General features: G+C 42.7%; 1 protein-coding gene and 1 non-coding gene across 4 annotated transcripts; one reads left to right on the top strand and one right to left on the bottom strand.

Annotated features, from left to right (window-relative positions):
* Positions 1 to 9,257: 9,257 nt before the first annotated feature.
* Positions 9,258 to 9,362, top strand: LOC145537352 (U6 spliceosomal RNA). Its single transcript, XR_014076371.1, has one exon. It is a non-coding gene; the product is annotated as a U6 spliceosomal RNA (small nuclear RNA).
* A 4,243-nt stretch (positions 9,363 to 13,605) lies between these two features.
* On the bottom strand, positions 13,606 to 17,550 carry RPS4X (ribosomal protein S4 X-linked). Of its 3 annotated transcripts, none has more exons than XM_081566962.1 (7): positions 17,511 to 17,550; positions 16,543 to 16,761; positions 16,240 to 16,420; positions 15,919 to 16,016; positions 14,822 to 14,993; positions 14,224 to 14,381; positions 13,606 to 13,779 (listed from the first exon to the last, which is right to left on the bottom strand). In XM_081566962.1, exons 2-7 carry the CDS (start codon positions 16,567 to 16,569, stop codon positions 13,678 to 13,680), a joined length of 738 nt encoding a protein of 245 aa, XP_081423088.1. In that variant the 5' UTR covers positions 16,570 to 16,761; positions 17,511 to 17,550; the 3' UTR covers positions 13,606 to 13,677. The 3 variants fall into 3 exon arrangements, with proteins under 3 accessions (XP_081423088.1, XP_081423089.1, XP_081423087.1); XM_081566963.1 differs by having other exon boundaries at positions 16,543 to 16,688; XM_081566961.1 differs by having other exon boundaries at positions 16,543 to 16,620.
* Positions 17,551 to 20,321: the final 2,771 nt, after the last annotated feature.

Genomic DNA, 20,321 nt, shown 5'->3' with positions numbered 1-20,321 from the left:
ATATATATATAATATATAAATATAAAATATATATGTGTATATTTATATGCATATATATATATAAATAAAATATATATTCTTTTTCAGAATCTTTTCCCTTATACGTTATTACATAATATTGAGTTTAGTTCCCTGTGCTACACAGTATATCCTTGTTGGTTATCTAACCTTGGAAAGTTCTTTTCTCCTCATCCTCTGATTCCTCCAGCCCCTTTCTGTATTGCTAAGTCCCTTCCGGTATCAACTCAGGCATCAGTTCCCCTGGGAAGCCTTCCCAGACCCTCCTCAGACCACTGTAGATGGCTCTTCTAGGGGTTCCCAGAGCACTCCATGCTTCCCTTCTCAAAGCCTCTGTCACACCACGTCTGTAAACATTTACTTGTCAGACTCCCAGAATTAGGCCCTCAGTGTGGGGAGGAGCTCTGTTTCATTCACCACTATAGCCCAAGCTCTTAGCACTGTTGTGCACATAGTAGTTGTCCAATAAATGTTTGCTGAATGAACAAAAGACTGGCCTGGCAGCAGTCCTCCCCAGCACCCCTCCCCACTCTCCCTTCAAGGGGCCCAAGGCCATAAGCCAAACTTCTTCAAAGCCAAAAGCTGTTAACTGAGCACAGAATCAGACAGAACTCAACTGGGTTGCTTGACTATCTGGTCATGGCAAGAACGTTCTGTCTCTGCTCTGGAGGTACTTCTGTCCTTGGGTTCATAAACTTCTTACTCCTCCAGGTTTAGTGAAGGTGTGGGTGTTAGTGGTAGGGAGCGATTTAGGGCAAGTTGACTCACCTCCCTAAACTTTATTTTTGTCATCTGTAAAATGATGAATAAGGCCCACTTAGTGGGATCATCATGGAGATTCACTGAGGTAACACACCGGAGGTGCTTTGTAAACTGCAAGGGACTGCATGAGCCCTTGATGACAATCAAACACAGAAAATGTGTCACTCTTTGGCTCAACTCTTTTCAAGACCCCATGTAGACAAGGGCCCTCCTGCTTATACAGCATTATCTACAGGAATTAGGTTACAATTGATTGACATTATCACTTTCTTTGTATTTGGCAGATTCCCAGCCTGTGGCAACATGCTGGTCACCATAGTGATCCAAGAAGCACCCTTGTCGCATTGATACCACATTTACAAACCAACTCTCAAAGTGGATTATTTTGCAGATGGCTGATCTCTTCTATTCAGTGTCGACTGTATTAGTTCCAATTTGAGAAGGTGACATTTTCTTACCTCATCCCCTTAAGCACAGGCAAAAGCTGTGGCTTTTTAATTTAGAAAATGAAAAACTACAAGGTGTTCTTGTGGAACAATAAGGAAAGATGGAGGCAAGGGTTTGTAGGGGAACTGCACAATATACCTCTCATTCATTAATTCAGCACTTACTATGTGCCAGTTACTGGGCTAGATATTGGGGATACAGCGGTGAGCAAGATTACCCTTAAGGACCTCTCAGTCTCCTGGGAGGGACAAACAATTAAATATACAATTATAATACAGTGTGCTAAATAAATCCCATGATGAGAAGAATAGGGAAATGGAGGGCCATGGGCCCTTAGTCTTCCTGGATGTTTCCCAGAGGATGCAATATTTCAGCTGAGACTGGAAGGATGGAGGAGAGTCCATCAGAAAAAAACAGATAAGGGAAGGCATGCAGGAGAATGGAATGGAAAAAAAAAATGTTCCTGGAAGAAAAAAGTGTCCAAATAATATTAAGAGAGACAAGAAAAGGGTAAATTTGAGGGCCTAAGTGAAAATCATGGACTATAGGAATAGAAGCACTGTGGGGGTGGGAGGGAGAGGGAAAGGATGCAGTCTACTGGGGACATGCTGAGGGGATGTCCAAGAGGAGACCCCGGCTGGCAGGTGATTATGTGGGTCGGACTCCAAGAGTGAAGTTGTGGGGAATTAGAAACCTGGGAGTCGGGAGCTAGTGTGTTGGCTCCTGTTGCAAAAATAGCTTAGGATCACATTGTGCAGAGTAGGGGCGGGGAGGCTTGCAAGGGTAGTCCAGGCATTTGGACTTGATTCTACAGACAGTGCATGTGAAGAAGAGATTTTGAAGAGGAAGTCACACAACTCAGGTGGGAGCATAGGAAGTTGCCTATGGCAGAGGTGGCCAAAATGATGAAGGAGGGCATATGTGAGAGGTCCCGAGGAGGCACACTCAACAGGACCAGAGCAGCCAGCTGGATCTCAGCATGACCCACTGGCCCGTGCTGAAGTGGGCTCATACCAGCTCACCAGAGCCAACTGATAAATCTTCAGGAATTTCCTGAGCCACTTGTTAAAAATAGCCTTTATTTTAAAAATATGAAAGAGAGGGAGGGGTGACATAAAAATATAAAAGAGAGGGAAGTAGGGGTGTTGGATTAAGAGATACAAACAACTATGTATTAAATAAATTAGCAATAAGAATATATTGTACAGTGCAGGAAAAGATAGCCATTATTTGGTAATAACTTTAAATGGAGTATAATCTATAAAAATATTGAATCTCTTTTGTACACTTGAAACTAATACAATATTGTTAGTCAACCATAATTTAAAAATATATAAATACTAAAAAATTGCTAAATGTTAATATACAAACTTATAATTAAGTAAATTAATTTTAATACAAAGGTAATAAATAAATATTAAAAAAACTCATTACTTCATTATTTTACTACATTTTACTATTACCTATAGCCTTGAAGTTATTTGCACCTGTTGTATCCGAGTGGTGGAAATGTGATATAATGGCGTGCTACTTCATACTTCTTCCCAGCTGCCTGATCATGGTGGTAGCTTGAAATTAGCCATGGAAATTGGTAAACATTACAAGTCAGAACTTGGTTAAGTGTTTTGCTGATTGTCTAGAGTTAAGGAACTGATGGGAAAAAATGTCAAAATGCTGATAAAACTTAGAAATGCATTGTGTTTTGTAGCTATTAAATTGTAAATTGTACAAAAAATTATGGAAAAACTCAATATTTGAAAACTGTTATCTGATTCAGCAAATAAGTTGTTCCCATCATTGACAAATGAGTGAAGCCCTAACATAGGTCTTGATTGTTTCACTTTTGTCTTATTTGTCAATACAAACAAAAATATCAACCAACACTCTTTTCAGAACTACATTTCTTTGTCAATTACAACCAAGATGATAGGTTGATATGGATATAAGAGTTTGGCAAAAATCAATGAAAACATTTTGTGAGCATCAACTGACTATATGGAATTCACAGTAAAGAGTCTTGCCTACTTTTATTTTCAAGTTGTGATATACACCCTTTTTATCAGTAAAATTTACAATTAACCTATGTTTATACACACACATATTTTTTCCAGAGAGCTGGATGTTAAAGATTTACCAGCACATCACTAATTATACGTGTTCACCATTGCTAGAAAAGCTGAGAAAAAGACAACAGCGTATCCCTAGAAAAGTCTCTGGAATAAACTGAAAATCTGTTGGCCATTGAGAAGTTTCTTCTTTCGGTTGTTGTTGCTGTTAAAAGCTATTTGTTGTCTCTAGGGAACATTTGTTTTTATGGTTATTATGATAATTATTCATTTATTATCCAGACAGTACCACATCCTCAGAAGGCAAAGTGATAGAGAAAAAATTTGAGTCACAAACTCCTGCCTGAACAACTCAAATCTTTTCTTTTTTCATTCTCTCTATGGACTTTAGAATTGATCTTTGAGTTTGGAAAATTTTCCAGGCTCAACAGCCTGGGGCAGATGAGTGGATTCCCCTGATTTAGGATGGATAAGTCCTCCCTGAAAAGATAGCGAGAATTGGACCGTAAAGAAAGCTAAGCGCCGAAGAATTGATGTTTTGGACTGTGGTGTTGGAAAAGACTCTTGAGAGTCCCTTGGACTGCAAGAAGATCAAACTAGTCAATCCCAAAGGAAAACCCTGGATATTCATTGGAAGGACAAATGCTGAACCTGAAGCTCAATACTTTGGCCACCTGATGCGAAGAACTGACTCACTGGAAAAGATCCTGATGCTGGGAAAGATTGAAGGCAGGAGGAGGAGGGGATGACAGAGGATGAGGTGGTTGGATGGCATCACCGATTCAATGGACATGAGTTTGAGCAAGCTCCAGGAGATGGTGCTGGAGAGGGAGACCTGGCATGTTGCAGTCCATGGGTCTCAAAGAGTCAGACACAACTGAGCGACTGAACTGAACTGAACTGAATGGAACTGAAAAGATAGCATCCCTCGTGGGTATCGAGTTACCCAAGGTAATATGGAGGCAGTGATCAAGATATACCCATCTGAATGCAAAGCTCCAAAGAATAGCAAGGAGCAATAAGAAAGCCTTCCTCCGTGATCAATGCAAAGAAATACAGGAAAGCAATAGAATGGGAAAGACTCACAGAGATCTCTTCAAGAAAATTAGAGATACCAAGGGAACATTTCGTGCAAAGATGGGCACAATAAAGGACAGAAATGGTATGGACCTAACAGAAGCAGGGGATATTAAGAAGAGGTGGCAAGAATACACAGAAGAACTATACAAAAAAGATCTTCATGACCCAGATAACCACGATGGTGTGATCACTCACCTACAGCCAGACATCCTGGAATGCAAAGTCAAGTGGGCCTTAGGAAGCATCGCTACAAACAAAGCTAGTGGAGGTGATGGAATGCCAGGTGAGCTATTTCAAATCCTAAAAGATGATGCTGTGAAAGTGCTGCACTCAATATGCCAGCAAATTTGGAAAGCTCAGCAGTGGCCACAGGACTGGAAAAGGTCAGTTTTCATTCCAATCCCAAAGAAAGGCAATGCCAAAGAATGTTCAAACTACCACACAATTGCACTCATCTCACATGCTAGCAAAGTGATGCTCAAAATTCTCCAAGTCAGGCTTCAACAGTACATGAACCGAGAACTTCCAGATGTTCAAGCTGGTTTTAGAAAAGGCAGAGGAACCAGAGATCAAACTGCCAACATCCACTGGATCATAGAAAAAGCAAGAGAGTTCCAGAAAAACATCTACTTCTGCTTTATTGACTACACCAAGCCTTTGACTGTGTGGATCACAACTGTGGAAAATTCCTCAAGAGATGGGATGACCAGACCACCTTACCAGTCTCCTGAGAAATCTGTATGCAGGTCAAGAAGCAACAGGTAGAACCGGACATGGAACCACAGACTGGTTCCAAATTGGGAAAGGAGTACATCAAGGCTGTATATTGTCACTTTGCTTATTTAACTTATATGCAGAGTACATCATGCAAAGTGCCAGGCTGGATGAAGCACAAGCTGGAATGAAGATTGCCAGGAGAAATATCAATAACCTCAGATATGCAGATGACACCACTCTTATGGCAGAAAGCAAAGAGGAACTAAGGAGCCTCTTGATGAAAGTGAAAGAGGAGAGTGAAAAAGCTAGCTTAAAACTCAACATTCAAGAAACTAAGATCATGGCATCTGGTCCCATCACTTCGTGCCAGAGAGATGGGGAAACAATGGAAACAGTGACAGGTTTTATTTTCTTGGGCTCCAAAATCACTGCAGGTGGTGACTGCAGCCATGACATTAAAAGATGCTTGCTGCTTGGAAGAAAAGCTATGACCAACCTAGACAGCATATTAAAAAGCAGAGACATTACTTTGCCAATGAAGGTCCATCTAGTCAAAGCTATGGTTTTCCCAGCAGTCATGTATGGATGTGAGAGTTGGACTTTAAAGAAAGCTGAGCACCGAAGAATTGATGCTTTTGAACTGTGGTGTTGGAGAAGACTCTTGAGAGTCCCTTGGACTGCAAGAAGATCAAATCAGTCAATCCTAAAGGAAATCAGTCCTGAATATTCATTGGAAGGACTGCTGATGAAGCTGAAACTCCAATACTTTGGCCACCTGATGCAAAGAACTGACTCATTGGAAAAGATCCTGATGCTGGGAAAGATTGAAGGCAGGAGGAGAAGGGGACGACAGAGGATGAGATGGTTGGATGGCATCACCAACTCGATGGACATGAGTTTGAGCAAGCTCCAGCAGTTGGTGATGGACAGGGAAGCCCGGCGTGCTGCAGTCCATGGGATTGCAAAGAGTCAGACATGACTGAGCGACTGGACTGAACTAAAGAGGTCTCTTAGGCTGTCTTCATTTTTTTTTCATTTTTTTTTTTTTTAATATTCTCTTCTGTGGCAGTGATTTCCACCATTCTGTCCTCCAGGTCATTTATCCATTCTTCTGCCTCAGTTATTCTGCTATTGATTCCTTCTAGTGTATTGTTCATTTCTATTTGTTTGTTCTTTAGTTCTCCCAGGTCTTTGGTAAACATTTCTTGCATCTTCTCCATTGTTTTCCCATGATACTGGATCATCTTCACTATCATTGTTCTGAATTCTTTTTCCTGGAAAACTGCCTGTCTCCACTTCATCTAGTTGTTTTTCTCAGGTTTTATCTTGTCCCTTCATCTGGGACACAACATTCTGCTTTTTCATCGTGATCAACTTTCTATAATATAGTTTTTATTTTAGCCACTGTGGGATTGTGCTTCTTCTTGCTTCTTCTGTCTGCCCTCTGATGGAGGAGCCTAAGAGGTTTGTGTAAGCTTCCTGATTGGAGGGACTGGCCTGGGAACAACTGTACTTGCTCTGGTGGGCAGGGCCTTGCTCAGTAAAGCTTTAATCCTATAATCTGCTGAAAGGTGGGGTTGTGCTCCCTCCATGGTAGTTGTTTGGCCTGAGGCGATGCAGCTCTGGGGTCTACAGGCTCTATGGGGGACACCAAGGGGGACTTTTCAGGCTTGTTGCTGCTAGTGTCCCTGTCCCTGTGGTAAGCCCCTGCCAACCCATGCCTCCACAGGAGGCCCTCCAACACTAGCAGGTAGTTTTGGATCAGTCTCCTGTAGAGTCACTGCTCCTTTCCTCTGGGTCTTGGTGTGCACAAGATTTTGTTTGTGCCCTGCAAGGCTGGAGTCTCCGTTTCCCTCAGTCCTGCAGAAGTTTTATCATCAAATCTCACTGGCCTTCAAGGTCAGATTCCCTGGGGATTCCTAGCCCCTTTGTTGTATCCCCAGGCTGTGAATCCTGACATGGGGTTCAGAAACTTCACAACAGTGGGAAAACTTCTTTGGTGTTATTGTTCTCCAGTTTGTGGGTCACCCATCTGGTGGGTATGGGATTTGGTTTTATCATGATTGTACCCCTCCTATCATCTTGCTGAGGCTTCTTCTTTGTCTTTGAATGTGGGTTACATTTTTTTGGTGGGTTCCAGCATTCTCCTGTCAATGATTGTTCAAAAGCTAGTTGGCATTTTGGTGCTCTCACAGGAGAAGATGAGTGCACATACTTCTACACTGCTATCTTGAACCCAAAGTCACACACACCTATTTTTCAAAACCTTTGGAAGATTGAAGGCAGGAGGAGAAGGGGATGACAGAGGATCCGATGGTTAGATGGCATCACTGACTCGAAGGACATGAGTTTCAGCAAGCTCCAGGAGTTAGTGATGGACAGGGATGCCTGGCTGCAGTCAGGGGGGTCACAAAGAGTTGAACACGACTGAGTGACTAAACTGAACTGAAGGTAACATGGAAATTAACTCTGTGAGTGGAGCCCCTGAGAGCCAGTACTTGACATTTCTTGGCACCAGGAACTCAAGGTCATGATGTCTTCAACTGACTTCCAAAGGTAATAGCCTATAGTGGAAAATAATTTCAAAAATAATATATGTGTATAACTATAACTGAATCACCTTGCTGTGCACCTGAAACATTGTAAGTCAACTATACTTCAATAAAATGTATATATTCAGAAAAAAAGAAAAATATGTGTGTATGTGTGTTTTTACAAGTCCACATAGAGAAATAAAGCAAATATGGCAAAATGTAAATGATTATTGAACCTAGGTGGTGTCTATATAGGTGATCATTTTGCTACTCTTTTGGTTTTTCCTATATAACAGGTTGGTCAAAAAATTCCTTTGGTTTTTAAGTAAAAATAAAAGACACATTTCATTTTCACCAAGAACTTTATTGAACAATGTATTCACCATTTTTTTCCACTACCTTCTGCATTTTCCAGGGAACTTCATAATTCAGTCTTCCCAAAACTTTTTCTCTTTTTGAGCAAAGAACCATTCCAGGTGCTTTTTCCAGTCTTCCAAGGAGTGGAAATATTTTCCATTAAGAGAATTTTGTAAAAACCAAAATAAATGGGCATCTGAAGGTGCAATGTCTTGGTGAATATGGTGGATGAATCAGAACTTCCCAGTCAAGCTGTAACCATTTTTGCCTTGTCACCAAAGGAAAATGTGGTCTTGAGTTATCCTGATGGAAGATTATGCATTTTCTGTTGACTAATTCCAGATACTTTTCTGGAAAGCAGTTGAATGCTGCTTTCAGTTGGTTTAACTTGGAGCAGTACTTGTTGGAATTATCATTTGGTTTTTCCGGAAGGAGCTCATAATAAAGGACTCTTCCAATCCCACTGTACACACACCATCACCTTCTTTGGATGAAGACCAGCCTTTGGTGAGCTTGGCAATTGTTCATTTTGATTGCCCCATGATCTCCTCTGTTCTACATTATTGTACAGTATACATTTTTCATTGTCCATCACAGTTTGTTTTTAAAATGGAAAAAATTTTGTTATGTTTAAGTATAGAATTGCATTGGAAATATGTTTAAGAAGATTTTTTTTTTTTTTTTGCTTAACTTTTGTGGAGCCCAAACATCAAAGCGATTAACATAACCAAGCTGGTGTAAATGATTTTCAGCCCTTGGTCTGGGTATTTTGAGTATGCTGGCTATCTCCCATGTGATATAAACATTGATTGCTCTCAATGAATATCTTGATTTGATCACTATCAACTTCAACTTGTCTACCTGACCATGGAGCACCTGACCGTGGGAAATCTCCAACACAAAACTTCACAAATCACTTCTGACATATTCGATCAGTTACAGCACCTTCTCCACACACTGCACAAATCTTTTTGTGTGTGTTTCAGGTGCACTTTTACCTTTCTTGAATAATAAAGCATTATTTGCTGAAAATGTTGCTTTTTTCCTTCCATCTTCAATATTAAAATGGCTACACAAAATACATCAATTTTGATAAATTTTTTCAAAGTGCACACTGATATGACAGCTGTCACAATACAAACTAACAAAATTGTTTAAAATGAAGTTAAGTGCTACTAGAGCCATCTTGCAGAAAAAACACTTAACGAACCTTTTGACCAACCCAATATTTGAAAAAGTTTATCATATAAACTAGCTGTATGAAAAAAGAGTCCATGTGCTCACTTTAGCAGCACATATACTAAAATTGGAACAATAGAGAGAAGATTAGCATGGCCCCTGTGCAAGGATGACACAAATTCGTGACACATTCCATATTTTTTCTTATAATAACATATAATGGAAAATAATCTGAAAAATAATATATGTGTATGTGTATAACTGAATCACTTTGCTGTAAGCCTGAAATATTGTAAGTCAACTATAAGTGAAGTGAAGTCGCTCAGTCATGTCCAACTCTTTGCAACCCTGTGAACTGAATGAAGCCTACCGGGCTCCTCTGTCCATGGGATTCTCCAGGCAAGAATACTGGAGTGGGTTGCCATTTCCTTCAATAAAATATATATATATTAAGAAAAAAAAAAAAAAGAGTCCATGCAAGGTGCTAAGACAGTAGAGTACTTCTCTAGTTCAAGAAACAGTAGCAGAAACAAAACACTAAAAACAAACAAAAAAGAAACAGCTGGAGGCCAGTATGGCTGGCACAGATTGAGCAGGGGGGGAGTAATAGGAAATGAAGTCCGAGGCCAGGCTGTAGGAGGCCTCATGGAACCTTGTGTTGACTATGGTTTTTAGTCTGAGGAAGATGGGAGCCACTGGGGCCTCTGGGCAAATGAGTGATCTGAGCTGACTTACTTTAAACAGTATCCCTCTGAGACTTCCCGAGCTATACAGTGGTTAGAACTCTGCACTTCCACTGCAGGGGTCGTGGGTTCGATCCCTGGTTGGAGAACTAAGATCCCACAAAGCCAGGAAGCAAGTCTGGGGTTAACGCCATAATCTATAATGTAGGTGAGAGTTGTTGGTGGCTCAGATCAGGGTAGTAGCAATGCAGGTGATGAGAAATGATCTGATATTGTTCGGGGGGTAGTGTGAATGGGGAGGACACACACCATACCATTTATCTATTTGTCCCTTTATAAGTTTACTCTGAAAAATGTCAAACATATACAGAAGTGTTGTGACTGGTATAGCAAACCCCATGGACCCATTACCCAGCTTCAACTTTATCAGTATGTGGTCAATCTTGTTTCATTGATATTGCCTACTCACTAGATTATTTTAAAGCAAATTTCAGATTGCTTGTTATTTCTTCTGCAAATCCTTCAGTATTTATCCAGAAAGATAAAGACTCATTATGATTATCATACATTTTGAAGGGAGAGCCAACAGAATTTTCTAATAAAATTATGAAAATTATGTGTGGAGCATGAGAAAAGGAGTCAAAGCGAGGACATATCCAGTGTTTGACTTGAGTAACTGGTAAGATGGAATTTGTTGTGACATGAGATGGGAAAGACTTTGGATAGAACTGATTGGCTTGGGTCAGGGGACAGAGGGGTGGATATGGCTCTTCCTGTAACATCTGGTTTAGCAACAAACACAGGATTAGGATCTCAAAAAAATCAATAGGGCTCTTGTAGACTATAAAGTTCTACACAAGTCTTAGCTGTTTGTATTCTTGCTGTCATTCAAATCTCGACCGTGCTGCCCTGAGTGGACCACCAGGCCCAGTCTGCTGAACGCACAAGGGAAGTAAATCAAACCCCTACAAGTTCCGCTCACTGCAGTCATTTTTATCTCGGGACCATTTGCCTTTCTGCTGAGATGATCTCTAAGGTTCTCTCCAGCTGTAAGATTTTATGAATCAAACTGGAAGTCTTGAAAAGCCTACAACGACCCAAGCCATATTATTTGGAAACTAGCTCATTCCAATGGTACGGGATGTTTTGGGCTAAGTCAAGTGATACAATCTGGTGTGAGGATGGAAATCTGCACATTGGGTCTAGTTGCTTAAAAAAAAAAAAATCCCTGTGATAGTTTAACAAATAAAAAACCAAAATACACTTAGGTTGTAAAAGGGACTTCTCTGTGGTCCAGTGGCTAAGACTCTGTGTTCCTAGTGCAGGGGGCCCGGGTTCAACCCCTGCTCAGGAAACTAGATCCCACATGCCACAACTAAAGATTCCCGTGTTCAGTTCAGGCACTCAGTCGTGTCCAACTCTCTGTGACCCCATGGACTGCAGCACGCCAAGCCTCCCTGTCCATCACCAACTCCCAGAGCTTGCTCAAACTTGTGTCCATTGAGTTAGTGATGCCATCCAGCCATCTCATCCTCTGTTGTCCCCTTCTCCTCCTGCCTTCAATCTTTCCCAGCATCAGGGTCTTTTCCAATGAGTCAATTCTTCGCATGAGGTGGCCAAAGTATTGGAGTTTTAGCTTCAGCATCAGTCAGTCCTTCCAATGAATACTCAGGACTGATTTCCTTCAGGATTGACTGGTTGGATCTCCTTGTTGTCCAAGGGACTTTCAAGAGTCTTCTCCAACACCACAGTTCAAAAGCACAAACTCTTCAGGGCTCAGCTTTCTTTATAGTCCAACTCTTACACCCATATACAACCATAGCTCTGACTAGATTCCGTGTGCTGCAACTAAAACCCAACATAGCCAAATAAATAAATAAATATAAAAAACCCTGGTGATGTGAGGAGAATGCAGCCAAGTAATACCAGTTCCCCATTTGGACAAGATGGGTGGCCCAGTGAGCACCAGGAAACCACTGTACTTGTGGAAAGAACCAACTTGGAGGCCTCTCCTCCTCCATATTTGCTTTGGTTCCTTAACTAAGCTCAGATGGTAAAGCGTCTGACTACAATGCGGGAGACCCAGGTTCGATCCCTGGGTTGGGAAGATCCTCTGGAGAAGGAAATGGCAACCCATTCCAGTACTCTTGCCCAGAAAAATCCCATGGACGGAGGAGCCTGGTAGGCTACAGTCCACGGGGTCGCAAAGAGTCGGACATGACTGAGTGACTTCACTTTCTTAACTAAACTTCAGCAAATAATTTCCATCATCTGCTGAGCTGAGACAGGACAAATCTAGAAAGTGCACTGAGCAGGGCGGCAGCAAGAGAATCCAGCTGCATTCAGGGACACCTGCCTTCTAGTCCTTTAGTCTCCACTTCTCAAGGGGCACTATAACAATTACTTCTGATCTGGCCCCTCATAACTGCTCCTGGATAAGCTCCACTCTTGGCAAGAGAAGGCTTAAGTAACATGTGACTGGCAAGCCCTTTTCTGCACCCCTCTATTTGGCTGGACCCAGTTCTGCACAAATTCCCTTTAGGCTGCTTAAGCAGAGTTCCATTGGCCCCAAGAAGTTGTGCTTTAGTTTGCAATATGGAAGGCAGGGATGCCCTGTGGGGCCAAATCTGGGTCTGGGAGACCCGTGGGTAGTTTTTGCTAGTATGTTGTATGTTGCTCAGTTCTTTGGCTTGACTCCAAGCCCAGGACTCAGCCTGGGGAAAGGGATGCTGCCCTAAGTTACAGCTCCTCGGCAGGCTTCCTGGTCCACTGGACCCACAGGCCTGGGCACCAGGGATACCAGTAGACATGCTAGGTTAAATTTGCAGTGATTTCACACAGGTTCATTTTACCTCAGATGAAGACAAGAAATCAAAAATAACTGTTTTTCACTCCAAATCCCACCACAAGGGGAAAAGAGATTTAGTTCAGTTTTGAGCTGGTCTGTAGCTAGATGTTACATGAAGGTGATGGTGATATATAAAGGGGAGTGGTTAACACATGGGCATTTTGCTCCTCAGGGGGATCTGGCATTATCTCAAGTCAGTTTCTGATTATCACAACCAGGAAGAACAAAAGGGCTGTTCTAGTGGGTCAGGGGCCAGGGATGCCGCCCAGCACCCAGCACACAGGACAGCCATCCCCTCCCCTGCCCTGCCCCCACATAAAGATTGAAAAGCTCTGCTATGGTGGTTTTAGGCCTTAGCAGGAAGACATGCTGGTTGCTATCATAACACAGGGTAACTGACACTTGTAAGAAGCCCAGAGTTTGAAATGAGGACTAGGTCTAACTGCTGGCCCCTTGCCAACAGAGGAACCTCCCAAGACTGGTAAAAACATGATTTTGCACTCTTGAGAAATGGAGTTGAGGACTGAATGCTATAGTAGCTGGAAAACGATAGAAAGCCTAACCAAGTGTACTGCTTGGCAACAAGAGCCCATACCTTTATGATGACCCATATTCAAAACTGGACATGTTTACCCTGCCATTTGGCAAGCTGGGCACAGAAGTGGGAAAAACAGATGAGCCAGGCTTATATATGGGATAGTGCAATAAAGACCAGAGAAAAGAGGGGGATTAAAAAAAACCCACAACACTATGTATAAAATAATTATTAGTTACCTGCTTCTCCTTCTTGCCAAGGTTTGGGTTTGATATGTTCTCCTACCATCATTGGTAGACATCATATCCCAGAATGCCAAGCCTGCCTGAAAATTCAAAGCAAACAAACCAAAAACCCAAACCACAGCAAACACCAAAGATGTTGTTGATCACTTGGTATTATCTTTAATTAAGTACAAAGACTTTTCCAATCACATCACATAGAGGTCATTTTATCCACTGCTCTGTTTGGCCGCCAATCTCTTGTCTCTCTCCTCAGCAATGGTAAGGCGAATACCCTTTCCACGGGGAAGAGAGATCCACGGTTTGTTGCCCTGGAGGAGAAAACAAGGAGAATCAAAAACTGCTACACACCATAACAGGCTGGCACATGCTATGTTTATGTTTGTCAAGAGGAAGAGAAGCCTGTTTGTGAAAGCACTCAGCAACAGTCAGGCGGTCATTTATCTGAAATACCCATTTAAAATTTTGTGTCCATGTATGTAAATGCAAACTACAATATCCTTCATAATTAGTCTTAGATATATTCAAATTGTGCCCAAGGCCAAGCATTAGCTTACCTCCCCCCACAATCTCCCACAGGTACAAAGATCTGGTCCCCCCCCATCCTGTGATGCTGAAAAAGCACAGGTTTGCCTCAGCCCTGCTGTAAGCCCTATCCCAGAGGAGGCTTTATTTTATAACAGGTTTAGCAGGAACCAGGAGCTACAATCCCAGCATTTTACAGGTTTCCCTGGACTAGAGAAACCCAGACTTACTTTGCCAATAACAAAAATGTTTGAGAGCCGTGTGGCAAAGCTGTTGCCGTTCGCATCTTTCACATGAACTACATCAAAAGAACCTGGATGTCTCTCCCGGTTTGTAATCACACCAATTCTTCCCAGGTTAGCACCTCCAGTCACCATGCACAGGTTACCTGTATAGGAAGGAAGTGGTAGTCAATGAGAGAGACAGGTTTCAAACAAAGTCATTAATATTTCAAGGTACAATTGATTTTCTGCTACCGTTGTGAACAGATTTGGGGGATGAGCCAATTACAAAAGGCTGTATCTCAATTCCCTCATGGCCACCACAAAACTACACTGACATAAGGCTTTGCTTTTACACATTCACTGAACATTTCTGAAAAGACTTGCCTTGTTCCCAATCTGCTACTTTATCAACAAAAGACATCTAGCTTTGGTTGCTAATTAGGTGCAAATTAGACCACGAACCCCCAAAATAAAACCCTGTACCCAGGCCTTGTGCAAGTCCTAGATTCAATCAATTTAAAAAAATAAAAGCAAAGTACAGCTCTTATGCCTGCCTATGAGAATTCTGCCTAAAGAGAATGCCTAGGTAGCAGAGACTGCTTACCAGTGTCAAATTTGATGAAATCAGTAATCTTGCCAGTCTCCAAGTCAATCTGAATGGTGTCATTCACCTTGATGAGTGGATCGGGGTAACGGATGGTACGAGCATCATGGGTTACCAGATGAGGGATTCCTTTTGTCCCCACAAATATCTTTCTTACTTTGCACAATTTATACTAGGAACACACAAGGGTCAGCCACATCAGTCTAGCTCACATGCACTATGCTCCAGAGTACAATGACAGTTCTGTCACCACCTTAAAGATGTAACCCAGCAGCTAAAGAGCTACAGCTGAATAATGGTGTTCTTGACTTCTCTTCCCACTCCCCAATAAATTCATCTTGCACACTGCCCCACCCCCCTTCTAGACTAATCTTCCTATTTCTTATGTGTTTTCTTTGTAGAACTGTTATCAACCCCAAGGCTAAAAGTTCAAGGAACTGGAAGGCCTCACAACCTGGGAACTACCAGGTGGGCTAATCACCACCATTTCCTCCCCCCTCAAATGCAAGTTACAGCCCCTTTCTCAGGTTAGGTCAGTTAAGCTTGAATTCTTCCCTCCTACTCACCAAGCTAACAAGTGCCTCTTAATGGCTCCCTCTACATCACAATTGAGTTTTGTCTCACAAACTGCAATTGCATTACCAGTTCATCGAATCAACTATTTCACAAAGCATTTCACTTTTGGATTTTTCATTCCCCAGAAGATCCTTTAAATGAATCAAATCACCTTGATTCCATTGGACATGCTCTCCAGCCTGCTGGTAACAATGCAGCTAAGGAAATTAGGATCTGAATCACCCAATTGAATTAACCTTCATTTACAGCCAATAATGGAAGAAGCCATGAACTTATACATAAAACCACCACAACAAACTAGATTAAATAATCAATGTCTGTAACCTTTTGCATTATCTCAAATTAGTGCCCCGAAGGTTACTGGTCCTTTCCATTAATACCTTTCCCCTCCCCAGAGTAAAGCTAGACAAAAGGCCAACTGGACTGGACTAGACATTGGGTTTTCTGGCCCCTTATCCTTAAAAGGACCCACACTTCAGATACTCAAACATACAACAGCTCAGCCTGCTTGCATCACTCACCTTGGCCTCCTCAGGTGTAATGCGATGAACAGCAAAGCGACCCTTGGTGTCATAGATCAAACGAAAATTCTCTCCAGTCTTATCAATGCTGATGACATCTGATATCAAACAATAACTAAGGTTACTACAGTGAACCCCAGTAGACCATGCTGAGCAATAACCACATCTTAAGGAGAAAAAAATCCATATGCTTCCCACTTCCAATACCAACAACACTGACAAAAGTTCACCAGTATTTAATACAACCACCTTTTCAGAGAGTGACATTAAAAAAAAAATATCAAAGGGGCCACCTCCAAGTGCCCACCACTAACCACTTACCCATAAAACCAGCAGGGTAGGTTATATCTGTGCGGACTTTGCCATCGATCTTAATGAAACGCTGCATGCAAATCTTCTTTACTTCATCTCCTGTTAGGGCATACTTAAGTCTATTCCTTAGAAAAATGATTAGGGGGAGACATTCCCTTAGCTTGTGGGGGCCAGTAGATGGACGAGGGGCCTGTAAAATGATAAGTTAATTATTTTCCAATACAGTAATCGGGGATATCCGACACATAAAGAAACAGTACAAAATGTCTCAAAATCCAATGTAAAAAAACATGGTTACAATATGATACTTACAAATACACCAGTAAGTTTATCCAGCATCCAATGTTTTGGAGCTGCTACGCGTTTCAGGTGCTTCTTGGGACCCCGAGCCTAAAGTTCCAGATTTTAACACTGTTACATTTTTTCAGGTGTTTTCAGGAACAGCTTTCACAATTATTCTCGAAAGAACACAATGTTTCCTCTTCAACAAAAACACACACGGTACCCAGCAAATACTACAGGTGCTGCAAACTGCAACCAGTTTCCTTGTTAATTGATTACTGTCTCTTAGAACAGTATTTCCTGTTACTAAGTTACTTATAAATTACTGCTTAGAAGTGTGTATGCTTCTAGAGGATGTTTTTACTAGGACACTGCTGGTGAAAACAGCCAGGGGATGGACTTCAAGGCACACAGCCAGCATGGACCAGAACTCAATCTGTGCTTCTGTATCAAACAAATCTTCTCGAAATATTTCTGGTTTTCAAGTGTTAGCTGCTGAGATATTGGCACAACCACGTGGCAATAGCTGCTTCCTCAAACTCTAAAGTAGCTAAGATCATTTTTCCCCTTAAAGTGCGAAAAGAAGCCTTTTTAAGGCCATATACTGAATCTCACCGATCACATTAGCTAAAGTCAGAGCGTGCCAAAGACACGACGGAAATAATCTCTTCTGCCCCGGGCCAGACGTCTATCCTTCGGGCCCACCCGGGGCTCCGTTCTGGGAAGCAAGCCGATCCTCCCAGGGCCGCATGATGCGTGGCCGGGTGTGGCTGCTCCAGATACCGAGGCCTTCCTGCCAGCAGTACCAGTTTCCCCCTACAGCTGAAAGCTGGTGTTCGCTCTCACCCTCCACCCCGCCTGTGCCCACCCCACCAGGCCCCTTTCCCTTCGCCTCGGCCCTACCACCCCCCGCTAGAGTCCCGGAGTCCCGGGCAGCCCCAGCCCTGGGAGGATGGAGGCTGATGGATCTTCAAGAGCTCGCAAAGAATCCACCTTACCATGGCTGCGCTAGGCACGAAAAGAGGCCCGCCTTCTTCCGGCGAGCGGAGAAAACAGGGCCCGCGTCTGCGTGCGCAGGAACCTTGGACCCTCCTACCAGCTCCGCCCTTTCGCGGCGTGCGAGGAGGCTATCTTGCCGCCTGCTGGTGGGAGGTCAGAGGTCCGGGGCTTGGAAACCGCCGTGGAAAAACGGGTGTCTCCCAAGGGCGAGTTCCTCCCTCTCCTTTCCTGCCCTTATCCCTCCAGTATTTGCTGAGGACCTTTGGAGCGCTTGATTCTGTGTTAGGTGCTGGACCAAGATGAGTTAGACAATCTCTCTTGCCTAAAGTGAGGCTACTTTGAGTCCTACATGTACATGACTGTATAATCACTAGACGGAGAAGGCAATGGCATCCCACTCCAGTACTCTTGCCTGGAAAATCCCATGTACGGAGGGGCCTGGTGGGCTGCAGTCCATGGGGTCGCTAAGAGCCGGACACGACTGAGCGACTTCGCTTTCACTTTTACTTTTCACTTTACTGCATTGGAGAAGGAAATGGCAACCCACTCCAGTGTTCTTGCCTGGAGAATCCCAGGGACGGGGGAGCCTGGTGTGCTGCCGTCTATGGGGTCGCACAGAGTCGGACACGACTGAAGCTACTTAGCAGCAGCAGCAGCAGCAGCATAATCACTAGAATACACTGAAATGAGTAAGGTCCTACAGTGTAGCACAGGGAGCTATATTTAACATCGTGTAATAAACTGTAGTAGAAAAGAGTCTGAAAAATCTATATATGTATATGTCTATATGTATATATCTGAATCACTTTTCTGTACAACTTGAAAGTAACACAACTTTGTAAGTCTACTATATTTCAAATAAATAAATAAAAATTTTAAAAGAATACATTAAAAAATGAATAACTAATACTGTTCCTTAAACCTATTTTGCCTGTTCCTTCTCCTGAGTTCCCTGGAGCCAGTGGACCTGCCCTTACTATAAGTTGGGAAGAATCAATATTTTTTCCCTCTGGCTTCTCTGCAGATTGCCGAGGGGGTGGAGTGTAGGGGGTGGGAGGGTAGGATCTCTGCTTGAACTCTGCCCCTCCACTTCTGTACAGTGCATTTGGCACTTACCATAAAGTCTCAGGGAAGAGAGGAGACATTAGAGATCATCCGGTTAGAGATCATCCGGTTATCTAACTAAAATTTAGACCTAATCATGTGATTTCCCTACTTTGAAAGTGCCCTTGGGCCTCCTGCCTGGCCCCTCAGGTCCCTCTACCTTTCACCTCCTGCCTCCTGCACTCATCAGGACATCCATTGCTCCCTTACCCTATCCCAAACCTAAAAGCTTAAGACACTCCAAGGGGTTACTGCTCTGGCAAAACTGCCTCTTTCAAGCCTCCTGACAGTGGACCTGATGATCCCTCAGCTTGGAACTGCCATAGACAGCCCAGCACTCGTCCTGGGTACCTAATCCCACTTGTCTGCCTTGGAGATGCATACAGCTCAGGTCCTTTTGGCTCCGTGAGCAGCCGGTCCCCTCAGGCAGGGTCATGCCACATTCTTCTGCCCCAGAGTCCTCCGTTCAAATTCAATGGCAACACAGTAGCAGATCGGGTTGTAATTCGTTTCTTCGTCTGTCCTCCACTAGACTGTGAGTATCTTCATTAAAGAGCCTGCCTTAATTCATCTTTGCCACCTAATAGAGAGGTTAGTGTGATGTGCAACACTTGGTGAATACTTGTTGAATGAACAAATTGAGTCAACCTCCCACTCATTGTGCGAAGTCTCACTATACTCTCCCTGACTCTGACTGGCCTCCCCCCACCATGAGGTCAAAGTCCTAACCCAGGAGGTTCCATTTTACCTGTCTCTGTCTCTGCCCTCCTTTTCATCCCCCAGTAGTTTGCAGAGGGGCAAGAGAGAGGAAAAAATGGTTGGCTTTTTTCAATCAGACAGTACTCACTAACTAGATGGACAGGAAGTCCTCTCTGTCTAAAATTAGGTCTATAGTAAAGCATGCTACAGATGATTATTGGCAAGAAGGGGCAATTGATTGGAGATGGGGATTAGAGAGAGAGTGAAGTTGGTGAGACAATAGAAGGTGCATTCTGAGGTTTTCGGTCTGAGGGCATTGGGAAGATGGTGGTGCAGCCAACAGAAATGATGGGAGTTCACTTGTGGGTGAGGAATTCCATGGGAAGTCCATGGGACTTCCGGCTTGAGAGAATAGGAGAAATGGCTGGTTAGAGCCGCAGATGTTACTTAGGATCACACAGCTGGTTAGGAGTTGGGGATGGGTTAGGGAGGCTGATCTCTTGCCTCCCAGGTCAAGGGTTGGTTTGTTTTTGTACCACAGCTTGTCAACGGACTTGACGGAATCACAGACCTTTTCCAGTATATTTTTTTCTCTGTCAATCTGTATTTATGCACAAATGACATTCTGACAACAATAAAGGGAATTGGGAAAGAGCTAAGAAAATCACAAAACAGTACCTTCCCAAACACCCTAAACACATCATCTGTATTCATTTGTTCTTGTTCCTGTTCTTGTTCTGATCGGTTTGTGTGCATGCATACTTTTACATAATTTTACTCCTAGCATACAGACCATTTTGCATTCTGCTTTTATTATACTAAACACTTTCTGAGTTGCTACATAATCTTTATAATGAGTATTTTAACAACTGCATCATATTTCATTAAATGGATATCTCATAATTAATAAAAGTTCCTTATTGTTGAACATTTAGTTTTTAGTGCCTTTTCTTTATTATGAATGTTGCTACAGTGAATAGTTTCCTTTATATGGTTTTTTCCTTCAG

This window comes from Giraffa tippelskirchi, chromosome X, assembly GCF_054371585.1.
Source record: "Giraffa tippelskirchi isolate mGirTip1 chromosome X, T2T-mGirTip1v1.2.pri, whole genome shotgun sequence".
Taxonomy (NCBI): Eukaryota; Metazoa; Chordata; class Mammalia; order Artiodactyla; family Giraffidae; genus Giraffa; species Giraffa tippelskirchi.
The sequence above is the reverse complement of the archived record's forward strand: the minus strand, read 5'-3'. Positions and strand labels throughout refer to the sequence as shown.

What these genes read in the sequence shown, in the direction of transcription:
- RPS4X (XM_081566961.1), bottom strand. An exon ending in ATAAACTTACTGGTGTATTT is followed by an intron (nt 16,421 to 16,542) that starts GTAAGTATCATA and finishes ATCATTTTACAG; the next exon opens with GCCCCTCGTCCATCTACTGG. An exon ending in TTACACCTGAGGAGGCCAAG is followed by an intron (nt 14,994 to 15,918) that starts GTGAGTGATGCA and finishes GTGTGTTCCTAG; the next exon opens with TATAAATTGTGCAAAGTAAG.